This window comes from Tyto alba, unplaced genomic scaffold (assembly GCF_018691265.1).
Source record: "Tyto alba isolate M040663 unplaced genomic scaffold, T.alba_DEE_v4.0 Super-Scaffold_27, whole genome shotgun sequence".
Taxonomy (NCBI): domain Eukaryota; kingdom Metazoa; phylum Chordata; class Aves; order Strigiformes; family Tytonidae; genus Tyto; species Tyto alba.
The window spans coordinates 9,819,809-9,842,878 of NW_024881301.1; the positions used below are offsets into that span (position 1 = coordinate 9,819,809).

At 37.2% G+C, this 23,070-nt stretch overlaps 1 protein-coding gene across 2 annotated transcripts in view; it reads left to right on the top strand.

Moving 5' to 3' along the window:
• Window positions 1–23,070, top strand: part of SMCHD1 (structural maintenance of chromosomes flexible hinge domain containing 1) — a 79,730-nt gene that overhangs the window by 20,962 nt on the left and 35,698 nt on the right. For both annotated transcript variants that reach the window (XM_042797944.1, XM_032987667.2), the window contains exons 8-22: window positions 968–1,134; window positions 3,363–3,456; window positions 3,715–3,925; window positions 4,764–4,884; window positions 4,984–5,167; window positions 5,667–5,864; window positions 5,984–6,097; window positions 7,643–7,749; window positions 8,010–8,092; window positions 8,276–8,389; window positions 12,660–12,737; window positions 12,821–12,940; window positions 19,673–19,817; window positions 20,059–20,155; window positions 22,868–22,940. In XM_042797944.1, the coding sequence (XP_042653878.1) occupies window positions 968–1,134; window positions 3,363–3,456; window positions 3,715–3,925; window positions 4,764–4,884; window positions 4,984–5,167; window positions 5,667–5,864; window positions 5,984–6,097; window positions 7,643–7,749; window positions 8,010–8,092; window positions 8,276–8,389; window positions 12,660–12,737; window positions 12,821–12,940; window positions 19,673–19,817; window positions 20,059–20,155; window positions 22,868–22,940 (1,906 nt within the window). The remainder of the gene's footprint in view (window positions 1–967; window positions 1,135–3,362; window positions 3,457–3,714; window positions 3,926–4,763; window positions 4,885–4,983; window positions 5,168–5,666; window positions 5,865–5,983; window positions 6,098–7,642; window positions 7,750–8,009; window positions 8,093–8,275; window positions 8,390–12,659; window positions 12,738–12,820; window positions 12,941–19,672; window positions 19,818–20,058; window positions 20,156–22,867; window positions 22,941–23,070) is intronic.

Genomic DNA, 23,070 nt, shown 5'->3' on the forward strand with positions numbered 1-23,070 from the left:
GAGTAAATAATAACTTGTAAGTACCCAAGAGGGAAGAAATGTGAAACATTCAAGCAATAGAAGTGTGGAAATAATGAATAGACAACTCAAGTCTCAGAAATCTTTACCAATCATTGAAGTAGCCAGGCGAGTTTGTTATATTGATACGAAATTAAACGTGTGAATTTGTCTCTAGTGTCTTGAAAAATGCAGTGCACATAGGTGAGCAAGAGAATACTATGGCAGAAATAGAAGTTGTAATGGATTACTGCAGTGTGAGAATAATTGAATCTTTGAGACATTGAATTGGTAAAGGAAGTTACTTTTGCAAAGAAATCAAGATGTATCAAACCTAGTAAATTCCAGAACAAGGCCAGAACACTGAAGAGAAATGGCACTGATTGCACCCCCAGCTGATCATCTCCTGTTGATGGCTAACAGGCACCTGTCTTTACTACACTCACTTCCCTAGACCATTTAATATTGCCAAAAAGTAAATACTACTTTTCCAGTTGAGATGGATGTAGGGGAAAGATTCACCCTCTCTTTTTCATAGCAAAAGCATGTTTCTTCCACTTCAATTTCTGTTACAGAAAGCAGCCTATACATTTAAAAGCAAATTATTTTTTTTCTGGGATGGTTTTCTTAAAGAAGACTTACGTCTTGTACACATAATAGTTCCATTTGATGAATGAGAACATGAATATCACACAGTGCCACATTAAACATGATTAAATGTGTTTCTAGACTGAACACTTCAAATGCTATGATTAAAATGAGTTAAAAATTAACTATATCAGGGATGTCATTCATTCTTAGTTCGTTGACTAATTTAGAAGCTTTTATTTTAAGTGTTAATCCTTTGTGATACCTGGCATCATGTGTTCTGTATTCTCTTCCTGTTCTGTATTTTTATCCTTTTCAAAACTCATGGGAGTTCAGAAACTCAGTTTACATTCCTGCTGTTATTATTTTACTCTTTTTATAGCCATCTGACTCTACTCACATCACAAGTGATGATGAAAGATTTCTTCATAATCTAATATTAGAAGAAAGGGATAAAGAGAGTTTCACAGCAGTTGTCATTACAGGTGTACAACCAGATCATATGCAGTACTTGAAAAATTACTTTCATCTCTGGACAAGGCAGCTGGCGTAAGTTTGTGATTTAAATGATTTGATTTAAAAATGGACTACTAACAAAGTCAGTTTAGTTATTAATTATTTCCTTCTTGTACTTAGTCTTTGGCTTTATTCCTGTGAAGGCTGTTGATACATGTTTTGTTGATGCCATAATTAGTCTTACTAGCTACCTGATTTTATAGAAACAGGCACAGCTGAATGGGGCCCCTCATCTAAAAGATATTTACAAGTATCAGTTTGTGACTGGATAAATTGATGCCTAATTATCAAATTATTAATAATAATTTTATTAGTTATTAATGTAATTATTATATGTCTAATTATTAATAACTTATTAAGTTACTGTTCTCACAGCTGTGCTCCTAACCTTGATATCTAGCTTTATGTTTAGTTGGTTTGGGTTTGGTTTGGTTTGGTTTTGGAAAAAGCTGCTGCTTCATCCCAATTTAAGAGGGAGATTGATATTTGATACTGTCCACTCAGTACTATAGTAGTGTCATCAGTGGGCTTGCAGAGCTTGGAGATGTAGAAGTCTGTGATACCTGTGATTTGTGTGGGCTTATCGGTTGAGGTGATGGATCTGTATGTGAAAAAAACCTGAACCATGAAGCCATGGCCCAATTTTGAAATCTGGCAAACCATAGAACTTGATTTTCAAGCTATAATTTTATTTTTGTGTTGCTATAAACTAATAATAATAGATAATATGAGGATTAGTATAAGGATTTGATAATACCTTATTACATGAAACGTCGTTCACTCTTGCATGTAAGAACTTGTGGCTGAAATGCTTCTTAACCTTATGAAAACATAAGGGTACATCTACTTTGACAGGTAACCTAGGTCCCTCATTAGCTTCTAGGTGCTCTTCTGGTGAAAACCCACACTTAGGTGTGTGTTAGTTCATTCCAGCGATCTCTTGAACTGAAAGAACTGCCTCCATTGGAGATGAAACCCAGGTGCAATTATTCAAGTATATGCCCTGTAGCTATTACAGTAAAACCAATCAGATTCAGCTTCCCAGTGCTATGCAACCCTGCATCAGTGTTTCAGCTGTAGTGGCCTTTTTCCCCTCAGACACCACCACATACTCTCCTGCCACATATGCATAATAGCCGTTTCGTTCTGCTCTAATGGGCTACAGCACAGCCCTCGTACTGTTTCAGATACTTTGAAGTGGAGGGAGGAGAGACGAATTGCCAAAATAATTATGTCTTAAGGCCATGAGGACCTTTTGAGGTCTGGAGGGGATGCAGACAAAATGTTAAGCAGTTTGGACATACCAGCCTCCTCTAAAGTCCTGAGCAGTGAGACCATGAGGAGCTTTTGTCAGGGAACAAAGATTTCTCCTTGTGGTCCATTTATTGCAGTGGGTATCAGAAGTAAAGCGATTATAAACACTTTTAGGTGCATTTAACTTACTTCATGCCTTCAGTCCCATTGACTTGTATAATCTAATTTTTCTGCAAACCACCACCTTGAGGTTTAAGGACCCAGTTTTTGAGGTTGGAAGAATTAGCTAACTTCCTGAAAAGTTGAAGTCAATGGGGTTAAGTTCCTCAGTTTTCCCAAACTTCATATCTCTATGAAAATAATTAATCTGTCTGATGGTATGGATTTTTTGGAGTTCCTTAAATAAGCACAAGTGGCATTAGAAAATAATGTTTACATATAGAAAAAATATTTCTAATATGCAGATCACATCCATGATTGCTGCCTGTATTCAGATGGAAACAAATCTTTACTTTTTTGTAAATAACATAAGGATAGTGATTGTTAAATACTTCTATTACTATTAGATGATCAATACAAAGGTGATATCAGACAAAATATGTGGGAAGCTTTTTGGCTCTAGTTCTTAATCTCCAGAGTGCAGAACAAATTACAGTAGTTTATTGGTTTGCACTTTGGTGTAAAGGATATATAGCCATGTAACAATTTTTTTTACTTATGTATTATGTTCCAGTTTTAAGGTTTCTAATTATTTTTTTTAAAAAATTGATCCTAATATGATTGTGCATGAAAGAGATGAGAGTTGAAAGGAGTGAAAGAGTCACTCGCTCCCTTCAGTAAATTTTCTGTACCACATATACATGTTATCATGGAGTTGATTTATAACAATGCAATGAACCAGTTATATTTTAATAAAAATATGAGTTTATTTAGATTTTTTAAAATTTATAATCTACAATTTTAAAATTTCGCTTTGAGATTTATTTTTCATTTAAAATGTATTTCAGACATATCTATCACTATTATATCCATGGACCAAAAGGAAATGAAACTAATGCTGTAACAAAAGATGTAAGCCCTTTCAACAACATTGATATTCAGGTAAGAGTTTTTATACTTACTAGTCAAAGTTCTTTGATGGCAACTTATTTCATATTGTGTCTGTTGTTCTTTAATCATGCATTTTGAACTACAGTGGCATTTTAAGATATGTATGTAATTTATTTTTTTTTAAATAATACTTTATCATTGCAGCATAGGAGCTAACTCATTTTGCTTAAAGTTAAGATAAATCTCACAAATTATAATAATGTAGGTTTTTTGGTCTAAGGAAAATCAAGTTGTTTTGTTTTTTTCCAGATTTCAATGTTTGAAAAAGGAAAAGTACCAAAGATTGTCAATCTTAGGGAGATCAAAGATGACATGCAGACATTGTACATAAATACTGCAGCAGATAGTTTTGAGTTTAAGGCACATGTTGAAGGAGAAGGTATAGTGGAAGGCATCATCCGGTATCATCCCTTCCTGTATGATAAAGAAACATACCCTGATGATCCATGTTTTCCCTCAAGTGAGTGAAATGTTTTGTTGCTTATCAGTCCTGTTATAGACAATCCTACTACTCTAAACATTTTAATGAAATAGAAACTAGAAAAACTTAAATTTAAGTTTAAATTGTTTCCTAATTTGGGTTGTGGCAGAACAGAAAAGTTCACATCCTTTTGGATGACCAAATCTTGTGAACAAATTGGCTCTTGTGGTAACTTGCTCGCATAAACATGATCTTTGACATAATGCCATCTGATTACAAAGTATAAGATCCTATGGAATGCGGTCTGATTGAAATATTTTCACTTTCCTGACTGTTAGATCTTTGCTCCAAGAAAGTAGTAAAACACTAGCAGTTTGATTCAAGAGATTCTAACTTTGAAACAAGGCAGAGGAGAACATGTGGTCTAAGTCTTTAGTTTAAAGTTTGTTTTATGCAGTCTTGATGAGTTTTCAGATGCTACGGTTTGAAAATAATTTGTGTTGGTGATTTTTTTTTTTATTTGACAGAACAAATATTGAGTTTAATATCATGAACATCTTGTCACAATTAGACGAACAACAGTTGTAACTAAGGGGAAAAACTAATGGTTATTCAAATTTGAAATTCACAAATTTGGTAGATTTGGTAATATTATTCAATCCCTGTTTAAAATTTTTGCTTAGCGTTCCCTTCTGCTTGTTATTTATTAAACAGAAAAAAAATCCTAGTATTATATAACCTAGCTTGATATCATGTATACTGATACTGTGCCTAACCCAATAACTATAGATAATCCTTAATTCAAACTGCTCTGGTTTTTGATATTTTATTTTTTTTTTAAATAAATTTATTAATGGACACTTTTTTTTTAACCAAGAGTTAAACGATGATGATGATGATGATGACTGCTTTATAATAGAAAAGGGTGCCAGAGGAAAAAGGCCTATTTTTGAATGTTTTTGGAATGGAAGATTAATACCATACACAACTGTGGATGAGTAAGTGGTAATCTGTTTTTACAATGTAAAGTAGGCTGTTTCTATAATGTAAATGTCTCTATAAAAGAGGGATTTCATGTCTTTCTCCTTTTGTTTAAGTTTTGACTGGTGTGCTCCTCCAAAGAAGAGAGGATTGGCACCAATTGAATGCTACAACAGAATTTCTGGTGCGTTATTTACCAATGATAAGTTTCAGGTCAGCACAAACAAACTCACTTTCATGGATCTGGAGCTGAAGCTAAAAGATAAGAATACACTGTTCACGAGAATCTTCAATGGACAGGTGATCATTTTATTCTCTTAAGTATTTCTTCCTGGCAAATTTTAATGCATATGGTATAGAAACTTTTACTCACTGGCCATTTCTTCTTGTCACTGAATATTGCCTGGTTTCTGAAGAACTCTCACCTTGTGCACTTTTGCAGGATTTTATAGTAAACATTTCTCTCAGTTTTAGTGAGTAGTAAAGATCACTCTTTAAATTTGAAAAAATAAGATTTAATCTTTTTTATTTTCTCAAACAATAACTTTATCTAGTTTATATGACAGTTTCTATGGAAAGACCCTCTACATAGGGAAATATGGGTGATGGGAGAAACACTTTCTCTGGCTTGAAGTATAGCTTTGCTAGAATTTTGTTGTGTTTCCTAGTTGAAGAATCCTTTTTTTTTTTTTTTTGAGTACAATATCGCTGTGCTCCGATAATTGTTTATATTTCTGAAGTTGTTGGATTTAAGTTTTGTAATATGTTAATATGTATTTCTCTTGTAATCCCTTTATAGGAGCAGCGAATGAAAATTGACAGAGAATTTGCCTTGTGGCTCAAAGACTGTCATGAAAAATATGACAAACAGATAAAATTCACAGTTTTTAAAGGAGTAACTACACGTACTGATTTACCATCCAAAAGAATGCAGAGCCCTTGGACAATATATGCTGCAATAGAATGGGATGGGAAAACATACAAAACTGGACAGCTGGTAAGTTAGTTGCTCACTGATGTTGGCATTTTGTTTGGTTTGTAATAGAGCATTTGAAAAGGCAAATACTATATATCTGATCCAGAACTAATGTATTGGCATTAATTATCTCTTTACAGGTGAAAACTGTTAAGACTCTTCCAATATTCTATGGAAGTATTGAGAAATTTTTTTTGTATGGAGACCATGATGGGGATATATTTGCCACTGGAGGAGAGGTTCAAATTGCTTTGGTAAGACAAATATAAAAAGGTTGTCCTGGGTTGAGTGAGTGGTGGAGTTTTTTGGTGGCAGGGGAGGGGGCTATAGGGGTAGCCCTCTGTGAGAAGCTTCTTGAAGCTCCCCCAGCTCCAAGTCAGCTCCACTTCCGTTTGGAAAACTGAGCCAATCAGCTGCACCTCTGTAATAACATATTTAAGAAGGGACGTGGTGACATGCAGACATGCAGTCGGACTTGTGAGGAGAAGTTGCTGCAGCTGCGTGAACACCAAGGTCAGTGGAGGAACAGAGGAAGAAAGGAGGGGGGAGGTGTGCCGGAGCAGAGACCCCCCTGTATCCTGTGGTGAGATGGTAGCGCGGCCCCCCCTGCCACCCATGAAGATCTACGGTGGAGCAGACATTGATTTATGGCCTGTGGTTTCCACCGATCATCAAGGTGTCTGTGCTGAAGAAGGCCAGGGTCTTGTGGGAAAAGGTAGCCCCGCTGCTGTAATTCAGCTCTGGGAGGATTGCAGCATGCGAGGGAGTCCCACGCCGGAGCAGCTCAAGAAGGGCTACAGCTGTGGGAGGGAATCCAGTCAGAGAAAGTTAGTGTCCCACGATGGAGCAGTGTGGGGAACACTGTGGCCCGTAGGAGGGACTCATGTCAGAGAAAGTTTGTGGAGGAGTGTCTCCTGTCAGAGGGGGACCATGATGGAGCAGGGGGAAGAAGTTCCGGAAGCTCCCCCCACCGAAGATAAAGAAAGTGGCAGCACTGACTGCACCCCCCATTCCCTGCCCCTGCGCCACTGGTGGAGGAGGTAGAGATACTGGGAGCAGAGCTGAGCCTGGGAAGAAGGGAGGGGTGGGGGGAAGGTGTTCTCAAGATGTGGCAATGCTTCTCACTGTCCTACTCTGTTAAGTGTTGTTAGTGTCTGTAATAAATGTATGTTCTTTTTTTTCTTCCCCTCACGAGTCTGCCTTTTGCTCGTGCCCATAAAGGGGGATTTTTTTCCCCATCCCAGTCCTATCTCGAACCCCAAGCCTGGCTCTCTGTCCCTTCTTATTGCCAGAAGAGAAGGAAGAGAGAGTGGCTGCGTGGTGGTTGGCTGCCGACCAGGCCCAAACTGCGACAAAAGGATTCACACACCTAGTATGACTATGGAATCTTTATAAACATAATTCTGGGTCAGACTTACTTAAACAACTTTAAAATAAGTTTTGAAAATTATATTTTGGGTTTTTTTTGAGATTCAATAATCTAGAAAGAACCAAACTGCTTAGTTACATTAATTTTAATGTAAATATATTAAAATTATTATTCGCGATCAATGATCAGATTTATTTAAAATTGCATGTGAAATGTAGTGTCACAGTTGGCATCAATAGAATGTTGTGCATCCATTCTTAACCCTTGTCCTTCAGCAAATGTTAGAACTGTGTCTTCTGGAGTCACCAGGTAGTATTCGTTATCATATTGTATTATGTCTGTTTGTCTAGTCCCTTGATAGAGAGGTACTTCTCTGACATACTGTAATCTGGCTGTTTATAACTGCAACTGCACTCAATTTTTTTTTCAGGAACCTCAGGCATTGTATGCTGAAATGAAAACCATTCCAATCTCAAAACTTGACAGAACAGTGTCTGACAAAGTTGTCAAAAAGTACATAGAAGATGAAATGGCAAGGTAAGCTCTAAATTTTAAGTATTTACTTGTAGAGTTCCTAATAGCAGTTTTGGTATTTGTTCAGAAACAAGAAGTTGTTCAGCTTTTTTACCAAATGGGAAAGCAGTCAGCTGTTTCAGTAGCAACAAAAAAATCCTAGAACTCTAATAAGTAGATCATTGAGGTTTTTTTCCCCAAAAAATATCTTTGTGTATATTCTACTAAAGATAACCTACCCTGTTTTTTAACTCGCAGAAAAACTGTTCATTCTTTTCCATTAGACTTCCTGAAAAATTATCAGTAACGTGGCCTGAAGGAGATGAGTTATTACCAAATGAAACAAGATTTGCTGGTACACCGATAGGTATATTTTTTTTCTTCCAAATACTGAAAAGAAAAATGTCAATTTAAATTTATATTATTTATATTAAATGTCAATTTTAAATTATATTATGCACAAAAAAATAAGCATACAGTAATCTCAAATTGCTTACAATATACAGTATATTTTAAAAGTCCTTTTTTTTTTTTTTTTTTTTTTTTACAGGAGCATTAAGAATAGAAATTTTGAATAAAAAAGGAGAAGCAATGCAAAAACTCCCAGGTACAAGCCACGGAGGTTCAAAGAAACTTCTTGTTGAACTAAAGGTTATTTTACATTGTAAGTAATTCAGTATATTTAAATGAGTCTTTATTATTTTAAAAATTAATAATATATTTCTTTGTGCATATACATATAATACCGATTAGAATTTGATAGATGGATATAGCTTTTAATTTTAAGAACAATATGCCATCAGAGCATGTGGTACACCAAAGCTAAATTTCATGAAATGACAATTGCTTCAATGCCAAATCTTTAATGTCTTAATGCTGTATTATGATTACATCTTCTGTCACATGAGAGAAGGATCGTTCAGTTCCAGGCTGGCTACTTAATATGCATAAGAACATGGTTAAAATGGTTAATGATTCTATAGTTAACATAACAATTCACATGAGTTGCATAAAAGGAGAGACCAGACTTGCTTAGTATCTAACGTAAAGTCACTTCAGGATTTTAAAAATTCAAGTTTCTTGTGAGTTACTGTATTGTGTTATCGTTTTATGGGTGCTTTACTTGATGTTCGTAGAATCATAGAATGCTTTGGCTTGGAAAGGACCTTAAAGATCATCTCATTCCAACACCCCTGATAACACCTTCCACTAGACCAGGGTGCTCCCAGCCCCGTCCAGCCTGGCCTTGAACCCTTCCAGGGAGGGGGCACCACAGCTTCTCTGGGCAACCTGTGCCAGTGTCTCACCACCCTCAGAGTAAAGAATTTCTCCCTAATATCTAATCTAAATCTACCCTCTTCCAGTTTAAAACCATTAGTCCTTGCCCTATCCCTACACTCCCTGAGAGTCCCTCCCCACCTTCCCTGTAGGCCCCTGCTAAGTACTGGAAGGCTGCTATCAAGTCTCCCTGGAGCCTTCTCTTCTCCAGGCTGAACAATCCCGACTCTCTCAGACTGTCCTCATAAGGGAGGTGCTCCATAAACAGTAGTAATAGCCTACAGGCGTATGGCATATGAAATAGGGAAATCTAATTCCTTTATCCAATAAGATAAGGTAAAAATACTTTTCTGAAGCACTGAGGTTACTGTAGCTATATGTGTCAAAGGAAACCAAATAGAAGTATCTTAGCTTCAGTTTAGTATATGTGTCATAAGACTACACATGGTATTTTAATGGCACTTGATATATGGGGACCATCAGCTGTGCATGTCCATTGTAAGTGCCAGTTGGGGCATGGCACACCTGTCAAACTTAAACCCCTAGTCTTTCTTAAAATACAAAGCTCTCATTTGTACTAAAGTGGTTACACCCATATAAAGGCCAACAGCAAACATCTTACAAAGTACAAAAAGTCTCTCTTTTGAAGAGTAGAATATTTGGCAAAATGTACTGCGTACTGCCAGGAGGGTTGAGCTGTGAGAAACTTTTGTATCTGGTCTGTTACTGAGGAGCCGTACACAAGGTTCAACTCAAGATCAGGGTTTGAATTAGGGTTGAGAGGATGAGAAAGTCAAGGGATGCAGTGGGGATAAAAAGAGCTGGCAAAGCAAAGGGTGAGGCAGCAGAACTAGACTGTGAGAAACTTATTGTCTGGGCTGTGGCAGGAACACCTTGTCTAAGGTTTGGACAAGGGAAGTGAGGCTGGCAAGACACCTGGGATAAGAGAAATTTTTTATGTGGGCCATGATGATGTGGGGCTTGTAAGGTTTGGCCAGAAGGTAAGGTGTGGGGTTATGGGTTAGAGCTGAGAGAAAGAGAAAGCTGAAAGATCTAAGTGGAGCAGGAACAGAAAGGGGCTACCATATAAGAGGAGGATAAAGAGAAAGAGGCTGCCTATGGAAAATGTCTGGCAAAGGGAAGCATGGACTGCCAGGAGAACAGGGCTGTGAGGGGTGGTTGTTTTTTTTTGTTTCTTACTTGTTTGGATGCGTTGGGTTTTATTGTGGGCCATCAGTGGGTTTCTCTAAGGCTCGCTCTAAAATTTCAGGTTAGGGTTGATGGGAGGGCGCTGCCAGGAAAGCTGGGTTCCAGGAAGTGTTTTTTCAAAATCATACATGGGTGGTGAGGCTGAGAAATAAGCATTTATATCTCAGAAGACTATTTTTAAATCACTCTTGATTACTCAGTTAAATTGCAGGCACTTCTGTTAAAATACTCAAGTAGGTGCTGTGTCAATAGTGAATCACCTTTTCAGGTTTTTGAGCTCTTCAGCAAGTTGTTTTCATCACTGAAGTATTTATTTTAGAACTTAGTTGACTGTTCTTCTGACCAAACAATTATCATGCCAGTTCCCTCCTGTAAACTGCAATGGGAGATGCTCTTCAGAGATCCCCCTGTCCCTCTCTCTTCCCACCCCTCTTCCCCCACCTTCCCCCATTGAATTCTCCCAGTTCAGGAAGGCTATGGCTAGCAGCTAGTAATATTTCATTTGAAACAAAATTACAGACACTTTTCCTCTGCTGTACCCTCCATGGATCTATATTATATCATAGCAGGGACATTTAGTCACCTGTTGTTTTCAGAATATTATACATGGAAACCTTGTTCATTTGAGAAGAAAATGTTGGTGCCATAGTAATCATGTGAGTAAAAGGTGGCTTTTGTCTCTAGAAGAACATTTGTTTCCAAAAGGTTTCAGACAACAAAAAAAAAAAGTCAACAATGAATGAGAATTCTCTTCTGTTGGTGTGAGAAAACCAACCAAATTTAAATAATTTAGCTTCACGTTTGTATTTTTGCAAAACTTACAGTGTCTGTAAAAACTTAATTTCTTGTGCTGTTTGTGGTACACAGTTTGTACTAAGTGCAGCCTTCCATATCACAGTGATTGTAGGGATACTGGTAATATTCATAAATATGTTTCTGTGGAAGTGTCAAGAAAAGAACATGGTGGTTAGGAAGTGCTAATGGTGCTTTCTAGCAAAATGACAGAGGAGAGCTCATTAATCACTACTAACACAGAGTCTTTGAAGGGATTTTCCTCTAGTAAAGGAAAAAATTGAAAAATTGCCAAGAAAGTTCTGAATCTTTGCATGTGACTCCACTGAAATAATTTAGTCTATTGTTCAAATAAAACATCAGGATGTTTCTTCATCACAGAGACAACAACATTGGACATACGTGGTAACTTTCTTGTGCAGAACTTCTCTTGGGATTGTCTCCTCTCAGAACATTAGAATGGAACAACCCTGCCTTTAAAAGACAAAGTTTTCTTGTTTGTTCTCTTCCAAGATCCCATTTGTTTTATTGTCACCTTTTGTGTATCACTATGAACAGAAGTATTAGACTTTTTTCACTTCCTATAGATAAATTTCTGCCTTAGATCTATACTGGGGCAGTACAAGAAGAAAGGCATGCATCTTCCAGGTATGCATTTCGCATAATACAGAGACACTTTCAGTTTAACTTTGGCAGCTGACACTGCAATAGGAAAACTGCAGTAACTTGAGAAGTTTTATTGTCTCAGTAACTACTGAAGGTGAAAAAAAACCCAATACAGAAAACAGAATTAGCTTTTACTACAAAACACCAACAAAATTTATTTTTATTTTAATAGCCTCCTACTTCTAGAATTACACATTCAAAGAAATACACCTAAGAAAATTGACAGCTGTTACTTTATCTTATATAATACAGTTTCGTGCAAGAATAGGGTCTGAAACAGTTGTACTTAGCTAAAAAACAGCGTATATTTTTACTGCATTTCTTCTTTTTTATTCTGTTTAATCTAACTGCAGTCATCTTCTGAATTTATTGAAAATTATATTTTGTAAAACAAATATATTAATGCCTCTTGAAGTTTCAAACAATAAATCTTATGCCTGCATTGATCTTAAGTTATAGAACCAGTCACTAAAACATTGCCTCAAAGTTTCAGTGTGTTCTCTTCTTAGAAGCATCTTAATGCTGCAGAAGTGTTTATAAAGACAGAGACAGTAATTCTGAGCAGGAAAAGAGTGTTCTTTTTTCCTCAATTATACATCCAGTCAACTGTACATTTTTATTATTGCTCCCATTTAAGCTAATTTGTTACGGTCATTTGTCAAGTTGATCAGTTCCCAGTGTGGAGCACAGCCTCCAAGTACTCAAACTTAACAGGGAACATATAACCAAAGAGCTAGTAAAATTTCATTTTACAAACCTGCTGGTTTCAGTTTAATGTGTTTGAGGCTAGCAATTTTTAATTAAAATGGAATTAGGTAGGGTATTCATTTTTTTAGCTGTGATCAGCATGTTTAATTGTGAAGCTGAATTAATATTTCTTAGATTTAGAAGTGATGGTAATGCTTAATAATGAGTGATACTAATCCTTGAAAAAATGAAGAATTATGGTGTAAAATCTAAATTCATATAGCTAATTATTTGTTTTTCAGCACCTACTGGGAATAAAGAAATAATTTCCCATATCAGTCAGCATGGAGGAAAATGGCCTTACTGGTTTAAAAAAATGGGTAAGTTCACATATGCAATATTATCAGCTTATTTGAAATTTTACTACTTTTGCTTTCTAATAGTATTTTGTATTTCTGTTTAGAAAATCTTCAGAAACTTGGGAACTACACCTTGAAACTGCAAGTAGTATTGAATGAAAGTAATGCAGACACTTATGCAGGGAGGCCTCTACCATCTAAAATATTTAAATTTACTATTATAGGTAAGAATTCCAGTCATGCCAATTTTATACTTTTAATGTTTCCATTTTGATTCATTGTATATCAAAATTATTAATGTTTTAGTTGAGAGGTAATTTTCAGTGCTGAAAAGTATGTAAAATATGAAGCATTTTCGGGGAAAAAATATTTTTTTGTCTAATAGATTTTGATCTCACTTGTAGAGTGTTGGCTCTGCTATACAGGCAGATTTACAAAAAAGTGTGATGGAATCAAAAGCTTTTCCCTGATGTGAACTTCCCTGAATGTACTTAGTAAAAATAAACTTTTACTTAATTAGAATCACCCTTTTTCCTCATGTTATTGGCATAAAAATTCTTTCATAAAACTAACATTCATTAGGCCAACTCTCATGCATAAACCACAGATAGAAATTAATTTAAAACCAGGTTATGCATTTAAAATATCCTCGTTGAGATTGAAGGGTTTGGGGTTTTTTTTTAATTAATTAAAAGAACAATCCTATGCAAAACTAAATTCTCTTTCAGTTATAATGGGTTATGTATCTTTGCATTAACCATCATAAAATACTTACTGGAATGCCAAAATAGAAATAATACTGTTAAATATGTCTGATGTCACTCTTACATACATACGAGAATGTATGGCAAGAATGTGGCATAAAATAGTATGTGAATGATGGATTCTGATTTTAATGCCACTGTTGAAGATGGTAAGATACACAACATATGGATGCATCATGTTTCTGGTACAGCCTTACTAGTCCTGTTTCTCTCATCCTCTAAAATGTCAATTTTATTTCGTAAATTATTTGTGTGTATCTGTTAGTGGCTAGTTAGTTTTTGTTTATAAACCTTTCTCTGAAGAAGTTTTATTTCTTTTTGCTGAAGAGACTTAATTTCCAGGGAAAATACGCATATATTTATGAAAAAGGTTAAAGCTGTAGATGAGGTTGAAGTTGCTCTTTCTGTCCAGAAATATGAAACACAATTAGCTTTTAAATTATAAAGGAGTAATATGTTGCCTGCAAATGAGATTTCATAGGATTTTTAAAAAAAATATGTAATTTTGATTCTATTACCTAATTCACTTTAAAGAAAATGTGTAGTTATTTACTTGCTAAATTAATTTGCAAAAATACATGTTAACTAAGGATTATACATCCCCTGCTCCGTCTTATCACCATGACTCATCCTTTTATGTAAATGTGCTTTTAGATAGTAATCCAAAAATTCGTGGCCTACATACATTAAAAGCGTAGATCTTCTCTTGGTCTCTGGTACTCAGTTTCCAGTTCAAAAAGAAAAATTTTGTTTGGCCCTTTTGCCATCCTGTGACTTTGCCTTTTTCTGAAGTGGTAAAAGCCAAGCCAAAATTAAGCTAGTAACTGACAGCAGAGGAAGAGAGTTACCAACAGCCCTAGGAGGGAGTGATGGACATGGTTGACAAGCAGAGTGATGTGGCAGAAAAATCATAAAATGGAGCTGAAGTGGACTCACCTCCAGCAATTGCATGTATGCAAGGAAGTGCCTACAAAGGGACCGTTATGGAGGAATCACCAAAACCCTTTCAGGGTTATCAGCATGCTTTGGTGCCTCTCTGAACTGCAGGGCTATGATCGTGCTAGAAACGTGGAGATGTGGTGGCATGGCTTGCATAACTGGAGTGTTGCAATGGATACAGGCTCTTTAGGAAAGGCAAACCAGGAAGACAAGGATGTGAAGTTGCCCTTTATGTAAGAGAACATCTGGAATGCACAGAGGTGTGCCTGGGGATGGATGATGAGCCCACTGAGATCTTTTGAGTGAGGGTTAAAGAGCACACCAGTATGGCTGAAACTGTAGTGGGTGTCTGCTATAGGCCACCTAACCAAGAAGAATGAGTGGATGAGGCCTTCTGCAGGCAGCCAGAAGCAGCATCGTTATCGCAGACTCTGGTCTTTGTGGGGGCACTTCAACCACCCCAATATCTGCTGGAGGGACAACACAGCAGGACATAAGCAATCCAGGAGGTTTCTGGAGTACATCAATAGCAATTTCCTGACTCAATTGATAGAGGAACCAATAAGGAGAGGTGCTCTGCTGGATCTTGTACTCACAAACAAGGAAAAGGGCTCTTTGGGGATGTGAAGGTTGAAGGCAGCCTTGACTGATGTGACCATTAGATAGTAGGGTTGAGGACTGTGAAAGGCAGAAGAAGGGCAGAAATGAACCTTGGACTTCAGGACAGATAATGCTGGCCTTCTCAGACATCTGTCTGGTGGAATTCAATGGGGTAAGGCCCTGGATGAAAAGGCGTCCCGAGAAAGCTGGTTAATATTCAGAGATCACCTCCTCCAAGCTTCCATCCAATGAATAGGAAGTCAGGCAAAAATGCCAGAAGGCCTGCATGGATGAACAAGGAGCTCCTGGCAAAACTCAACACAAAAAAAAAAAGCATATAGAAGGTAGAAGCAGGCACAGGTAACCTGGGAGGAATACAGAGATGCTAGCGGAGCGTGCAGGGATGAGGTTAGAAAAGCCAAAGTCCAATTTGAATTGAAACTGGAATCCCTGGCAAGGGATACCAAAGGCAACAAGTTGGGCTTCTATAAATACATAGGTGATAAAAGGATGACTAGGGTAAACATGGGCCCACTGTTGAGTGAGGGAGGGGATACAGGACATGGAACAGGCTGAGGTACTGAACACCTTTGCCTCCATAGTAACTAGCAAGATGGACATTCAGGAATCCCAGAACCCAGAGACCGGTGGAAGGTCTGGAAAAAGGAAGATAAACCCTTGATGAAAGAGGATCAGATCAGGCAATACCTAAGCAAACTGGTCATACATAAGTCCATGAGCCATGACTAGGTGCACACATGAGGCAGAGAGAGCTGGATCATGTCATTGTGAAGCCACTCTCAGTAATTGAGTAATCACGGCAATTGGGAGAACTGCTTGATGATTGTAGAAAGCAAATGTCACTCCTATCTTGAAAAGGGGCAAGAAGGAGGACCCATGGGACTACAGGCCAGTCAACTTCATCTTGATCCCTGGGAAAGGTGATGGATCAACTAATCCTGGTGTGGGCATACATCAGCTCAAATGACTTGCAGCTGGGGTGTCGAAAAACACACATATCATTCTGATTGTTGTTTAGCTTTGCGTACTTGATGGCTTGACAGGTAGAATGTCTGCATTTAGGTAGCATAGGCCTGTGAGAGACTCAGAGGCATCTTATCGAATGTCCTTGATGTTCCAGCCCTGCTGTGGGAAGGGTCAAAGCACGGTGGAGAAGTACACCTGCGAAAATCTCTGATATATACAGGCAAAAGCAGCTAGTTCGAGATCTTTTATTTCTTCTTTTTCTGGCTAGCAAGGACCAAGCTCCACGGCACCTGCATCCCCACTTGCATGCTTCTTTCTGGGTGTTGCTACAGAGATCCCTTGTGTCGCAAAGTAACAAGAATAAATTTACTCTTTGGTATTTCTGTGGTTGTTGCTGCATCCTGCCTGTAACAGCTCACACACCTGGAAACCATTTCCAGGCACATGAGGGACAAGGTGATCATGAGAAGTAGTTAGCATGGATTCACCTTCTATGATGAAATGCCTAGCTTGGTAGATGTGAGGTGAGCAGCAGATGTCGTCTACATAGACTTCGGTAAGGCTTTCAACAATGTCTCCCATAAGATCCTCATAGAGAAGCTGATGAAGTATGGGCTGGATGAGCAGACAGTGAGGTGGATTGATAACTGACAGAATGGCTAGGCTCAGAGAGCGGTGTTCAATGACACGAAGTCTAGGTGGAGGCCAGTAACTAGAGGTTACCCTAGGGGTAAATAGGGTCAGTACTGGGTCTGATTCTGTTTAACATCTTCATTAATGATCTGGGTGATGGGGCAGATTGTGCCTTCAGCAAATCTGCCAATGACACAAAACTGGAAAGAATGGCAGATACATCAGAGTTGTGCTGCCATCCAGAGGGACCTCAACAGGCTGGAGAAATGGGCTGACGGGAACCTCATGAAGTTCAACAAGGGGAAGTGTAAAGTCCTGCACCTGGAGAAAAACAACCCCATGCACCAGTACAGGCTGGTACTTAACCAACTGAAAAGCAGCTTTGCAGAAAAGGACCTGGATGTCCTGGTGGACAGCATGGTGAACATGAGCCAGCAGTGTGACCTAGCTGCAAAGAGCAGCAGCATCTTGGGCTGCATTAGGAGGAGCATTGCCAGCAGTTTAAGGGAAGTGATCCTTCCTCTCTGCTCAGCACTGGTGTGACCAGAACTGGAGTACTGTGTCCAGTTCTGTGCACATTACACTACAACGCAGAGCCATGGACATACTGAAGAGAGTCCAGCAAAGGGCCATGAAGATATTCAGGGGACTTGGAGCATCTCGCATATGGAGAAAGGCTGGAAGAGCTGGGGATGCTCTGCCTGGAGAAAAGAAGATTCATGGGGATCTTATTGATGTCTATAAATACCGGAAGGGAGAGTGTAAAGATGGAGCCAGGCTCTTTTCAGTGGTGCCCAGTGACAGGACAAGAGGCAATGGCCACAACCTGAAATACAGGAGGTTCCCTCAGAACATCAGGAAACACTCTTACACTGTGAGGGTGACCAAGCATTGGCACAAGTTGCCCAAGCACTGGTGTAGGTTACCCAAGAGGTTGTGGAATCTCCATTCTTGGTGATACTCAAAAGTTATCTGGATGTGGTCCTGGGCAACTGGCTTTAGGTGGCCCTGCTTGAGCCAAGGGTGTGGATAAGATGACCTCCAGAGGTCCCTTCCAACCTCAACCATTCTGTAAGCATTATCTACAAGGGGGATGGAGAAGGGGGAAGACAAAAAATACTACTACTTTTGTGTTTAATATTAACATGAGTATTTTCATCACAAGTTTGGGAGGTAGAGCTAACATTTGTTTCCAGAAGATCAAGAAAAAATAGATGCTTTTAGTAGTCTTGAATTTTTTACACAAAACTAGATGCTTTGAACACAAATCCTTTAAGCAGAAAAGAGTTCTTTGGAGCATATTCTTCTAAAAGCTTCTGCAAAAGTATTATTGGCAGAATACAAAGAGGTATTCTTGTATGATAATACAGAAAAAGTTTGGCATTACTTGAAAAGAGTAATTATTTAAACATATGGCTGAATACCTGGTATTGAAGTCTCAAGATACTTCTGTGAACTTCCAAGAAAATTTAAAAAAAGAAATCTGTTTCTCTACACGAATACATGAATGAATCTTGTCTGTTCCTTCTGTATCTCTTTATCAAAGCAAAAAGAATCTTAAAAGTTGTAAAGTTGCATTCTATATTTCTTTAATTATTTTTCAAGAGTATTGTGGCTTTCCCCAGCATGGCAGCCTTCAATTAAAGGTTCCTTCAGTCATAAAAACCGAAATGAACAGATCTCCTTGGAAAGGAATATACACTCTAAAAATCTAATGAACTAGTAGTTTGGTACTTTTAACATAAGGGTACCAAAAGCAGCTTTTGCTATCTGTTGCTGCTTTTTTATCTAGTCATAAGATAATTTGACATGTTTAATACCTTCAGTCTTGAAAAGTTAATATTTCAAGTCTTTATTTTTGCAATGTTTTTTGTAGTCTCAGAGGCAGCCATACATCCTCACACTCATTCCAAAATATTAACATTTGTGCAACTCTTTCTGTACATAGATCCTAAAAACCCAGAAAACAATTAAAATCTAAACTGCAATTAACAGCTTTTTAGTCTGAGAAACAAATTATTTTATTTCTCTAACAGTAGGTGGTTGTTTGGTGTTTACAGTTCTTGGTAAGCTAAAGAAGTCATCATAAATGCCAGTTCAACTGAACTTTCTAAGTCAGTCTATAAATTTTGTGGTCTTAGTTCAGACACTTTCTTTTGGTAGTTATTCACTTTGAAGTTATTTTACTGTAATTTTGTCAAATCATTTTACAGTTTATCATTCACTTGTAAATAAAATTGTAAACACTGTAAGGTTGAGGTCTTTTTGTAACAGATAAATAATCTTGTCCAATACAAGGTAACATTTTCTCTCCCCCCATGATTTTCATATTTCTTGTTCAAAAGAAGCTCCCTGATAATGATGCCTGTTGGTAGTGAAAATAGTTGTTAATTTGAGTCCAAAATAATTTGATAGGTTATTTATCTACCATTTATCTCAGCACTGCATTGCTGCTTTTTTTCAATGGCCACTTGGCCAAGACAGTTTGATTCCACAAAAGATTACTCTGATTTACAAGCTCCCATTTGTACTGCTCTGTTTGGTCTCATTTTTTAGTGCCTAATTGGAGGCAGTCTAACAGGGCCAGATTTCCCAGGAAGGATGCACTCACATTTATTTTTCAAATACTCATTAATCATCTTTATCACTCAAATTTGGGATAGTGTAGAACAAAAACATTTTGTTGCATGAATGATTTTAACAGAATTAAAGCAATGAAATGTTTAAGGAAAGCTGTCTACAAGGAACTTGTTCACTTTCAGATGCTGTATTGATTTTCTAAGTACTGTGGAAGATTTGGCTGTCCTGTTATGTTTCTTACAGTGTAGTCTAATGCTATCAACTGTTGGTTTTATGTTACTGTAAGTTGAAAAAAGGATGAATCAATAAAACATTATTTTGGTTACAACAGTATTCTGAACAGCCTGTTTACTTTGAGGATGAATACCATTTGACTTAATTGCAGCCTTAATTAAGAAAAAGCCAATAAACACACATAATTACTTCTAAAAATGTATTATTCTTTTCTCCTAGAGGGCAAACCAGAGAAATTTTCAGTTGGTCTTTTGGACCTCCCTTTTCGAGTTGGAGTACCTTTTAATATTCCTTTGGAATTGCAGGATGAATTTGGTCATGCAACACAGTTGACAACTGGCATTAAACCAATTCTTGAAGCTAGGTAATTCAACCATCTTTTTTTGTTGTTTTTTTGGGTTTTTTTTTTTTTTGTCCTTTCTTATTTGACATTAATTTAGTAATTCTTTGGAGTTTTTCTGAGTGATACAATGGATACTTCTCACATAAATTAACTGGCATTTTTTGCTTTTATTTCCATAAGAATATCTGAAAGTATCTTGTATATTAAAACAATGTGTTTGTTGTAAAATTGATTCTATTTTGTTTTCTATGTATTTTTCTAGTGGATTGACATTGGAGTATGGAGAAATAACAGCAGAAGCAAAGTGCATCATTAAGGGTGTCACTGCTAAAGGCTGTGTAAATAGTTGCCAGGGCAAGGTAGGCTAATGAATTTAAACTTAAAGTAACATACTTTTAAAAAGAAACAAACCACAGAGCAAATAATTTGTGTGTAAAATGGATTGTCACATAGTGTTTTCCAAGTTTGGTCTACACAGCTGACTACAGGTATTTCTTGGAATATTTTCAAATGATGTCTTACAGCTCTACCTGGCGTAATTTGTCCTTCCCACAGCTGCACTCTGTTAGCTGATGGGACTGGAGCTAGAGGGGCTGGGTAACACGAGTGTGTGGTAGTGTACCCAGCGTGCTAAATCAGCTATTTTAGCTTAAACTGGTGCTGAAATTGGCTTAAGCTAAATAATCCTGGTGACCAGTGCACTGAAGTAGCATAGGGGAGCACTGAAATCTTTCATTCTTGTAGTTGAGTTGGTGTGTAGTAATAGTTAATGAGTGGTAATAAAGTGAACGGGCCAAGACATAAATTTGGTGAGGGGTAAAAGATCAAGAGTCATTTAAGGAACTTGCAGTACAGAGATAAAATCATCCATAATACTGGAAAAGAAGGGCTCTTATTTTCTCACGTTGCCTAATTGCATAAAATGTTGGAGGCAATACTGGAACTGGCACTGAAAGTGGTGGTTCTAATTTATATGAAAAAAGGACTGTTTAGGATGGTAATGAAGAATAATGGCTAAAAGAAGGAGGGTGGGACAACAGACTAAAACAACAGATAATTTTAAAACATAAATACAGTGTAATTTTCAGTGCTTAATTTAAAATAAGAAGCAGGGAAGAACATAGGAGAAATTTTCAGCACCTTAAAAGTTGATTTTGAAATGGTAATAGAACAGCTAAAATATTTCAGAGAAACATCTAGTAATAGGATTCTGGAAAGAATGTAGAAGGAGAAAGTGAACAAGAGAACAAAAAAGAAACAAATGGAGAGCATGATAAAAATTCAAGTCAGTGTTTTTTGGAGAAAGGAGTAAGGAAGAAAATGTCGAAGGAATAATCAGGCCAAATGGAGAAGAGAAACTTGATTGAGATAGGAAATATAGAATATCACAGTTGTCAATGAAGGAAATACTGATAGACAAGAAGGAGAAAGCAGACTTAACTTACTTCTGTTGTCATTGATTTAAATCTACCCAAACAAGTCAAGACAGAGAGAGATATGGAATCGAAAATTTTAAGACAACTGTGTAAGCAATAGCAAGACAACTGCTCCCTTGTAGGATTTTGAAAACAGTCAGGAGCAGGGTGAAGAAGGGAGTTTAAAAAAGGAAAACAATATTTCTTTTTTCTTCTTTTAATTTTGAAGTACTTCAGTATATGTAGAAGCAGACTTAAAAGCAAAAGTAAAGTAGATAAAGGGATCATGAAAGATAAGGGAAAAGAACTTCCCTAGAGGACACAGATGTTGAAAGATTAAAAGGAATGAAGTTAAAGATGTAAAGTGATTAATTGTAGTCATAAATAGTACAGTATTAGGAAGAGAGTATTAAGTAAAAATTAGTACTGCAGAAAAGGGGTTGAAACTAAAACAAGGGGAGCATATGAGGAGTGTCTAGTGCATGAATACAAAGCCTGATTGAATGAACTAGTGAAGAATTCAACTTACTAACATTAAATAGCAGTTACCCAGCTCTAGTGGTTTCCTGTGTTTTTATTTCCCACTTTATTTTTCCCTTATCTTCCCCCTCTCCATACCCCCTTCCTCCCCCGCCCCCCGCCGTGCCTTTCTTTTTTCTTTTTCCTTCCCCTCCCTGGCCAGTCCCACAACATGTAACATTAGTATATTTTGCCTTCCCATTTTCTTGTGATTCACCATTTGGTTAATGGGGCTGCTTGGCTTGCAGGCAGACCAGTATAGTTGGCTGACTGGTCATAGCTGGAGAGTTGTCATGTGCATGTGTGGCCAGCCATCAGCTGGGGAGCTCAAGTGTTTGATATGGCTGCAGTTGTGATGCACCTGCCCAGAACTCATTGCACTCTATGCTCCTCTTACCCATCTAAGCAAAATCATTGCCTGATGGTTTTCATCTAGGCTACAAGGTGTTAATGTTGCACATGCCTTCTCAGGCATGGGAAGGGCATAAGCAAGCATTATGAAACTAAACCTTTCCAGAGACAGCATTTCTGAACATGTAAAAATGACAGTTCCTGAATTGCAACTAAATATTCTCAAATACCAAATACATAAAATAGGAAATTCACCTATCTGCAGTGCAACTAGTTTTTTAATGTTGGAGCTTTTAATAATATTGATGAGACAGTTTCATTCTCTGATTTTAATATGAAAATGAGTTTTAGTGATGCAGTTCTACAGTTGTTTTTCTTACGGCCTTAGTCAGAGATGAGATGGATAATAGTTGTGGTGCCTTGCTTTAGGCAATTAGCTAAGGAATAATGAACACAGAACTTGCAGATCCTTTTTTCAAAACTACTTTTTTATGGACTGATATATTTTTCTCCACTAAAACAGCCTCTAAGCAGGAAACCACAAGTTATGATAGCTGCTTTTAATGGTTTCAGAACCATGTAGTTCATCCTGGATTGAATGTCTCTGGCAATAATAATATGAAAAAGACAGATTTTTAGTACAGTGAAAAAAATCTTGATTTATGTAGCAGTGCAAGAAATTTTGGATAGGCCTCTGAAATTTACATATATATGAATTGACATGACTGAGGTAATTTATGGTCTGGTTTTGTTTAAGGTTAATATTTAAAATATTCTTTTCATTAGAACTTTAATCTGAAGGTTACTCTTCCTGGTTTGAAAGAAGACACACAAATCTTTAAAATAAGATTGCAGCCTGGTAAGTATCCTTAAAATACCTGTTAAATTTTATTCTGACACTGTAAATGAAATGCCAGTTTTCCCAAGAAGGTAAAATATTTAGTTAGACATAAAAAAGGATATTCTAGCTCATCCAAGTGATGATTGAA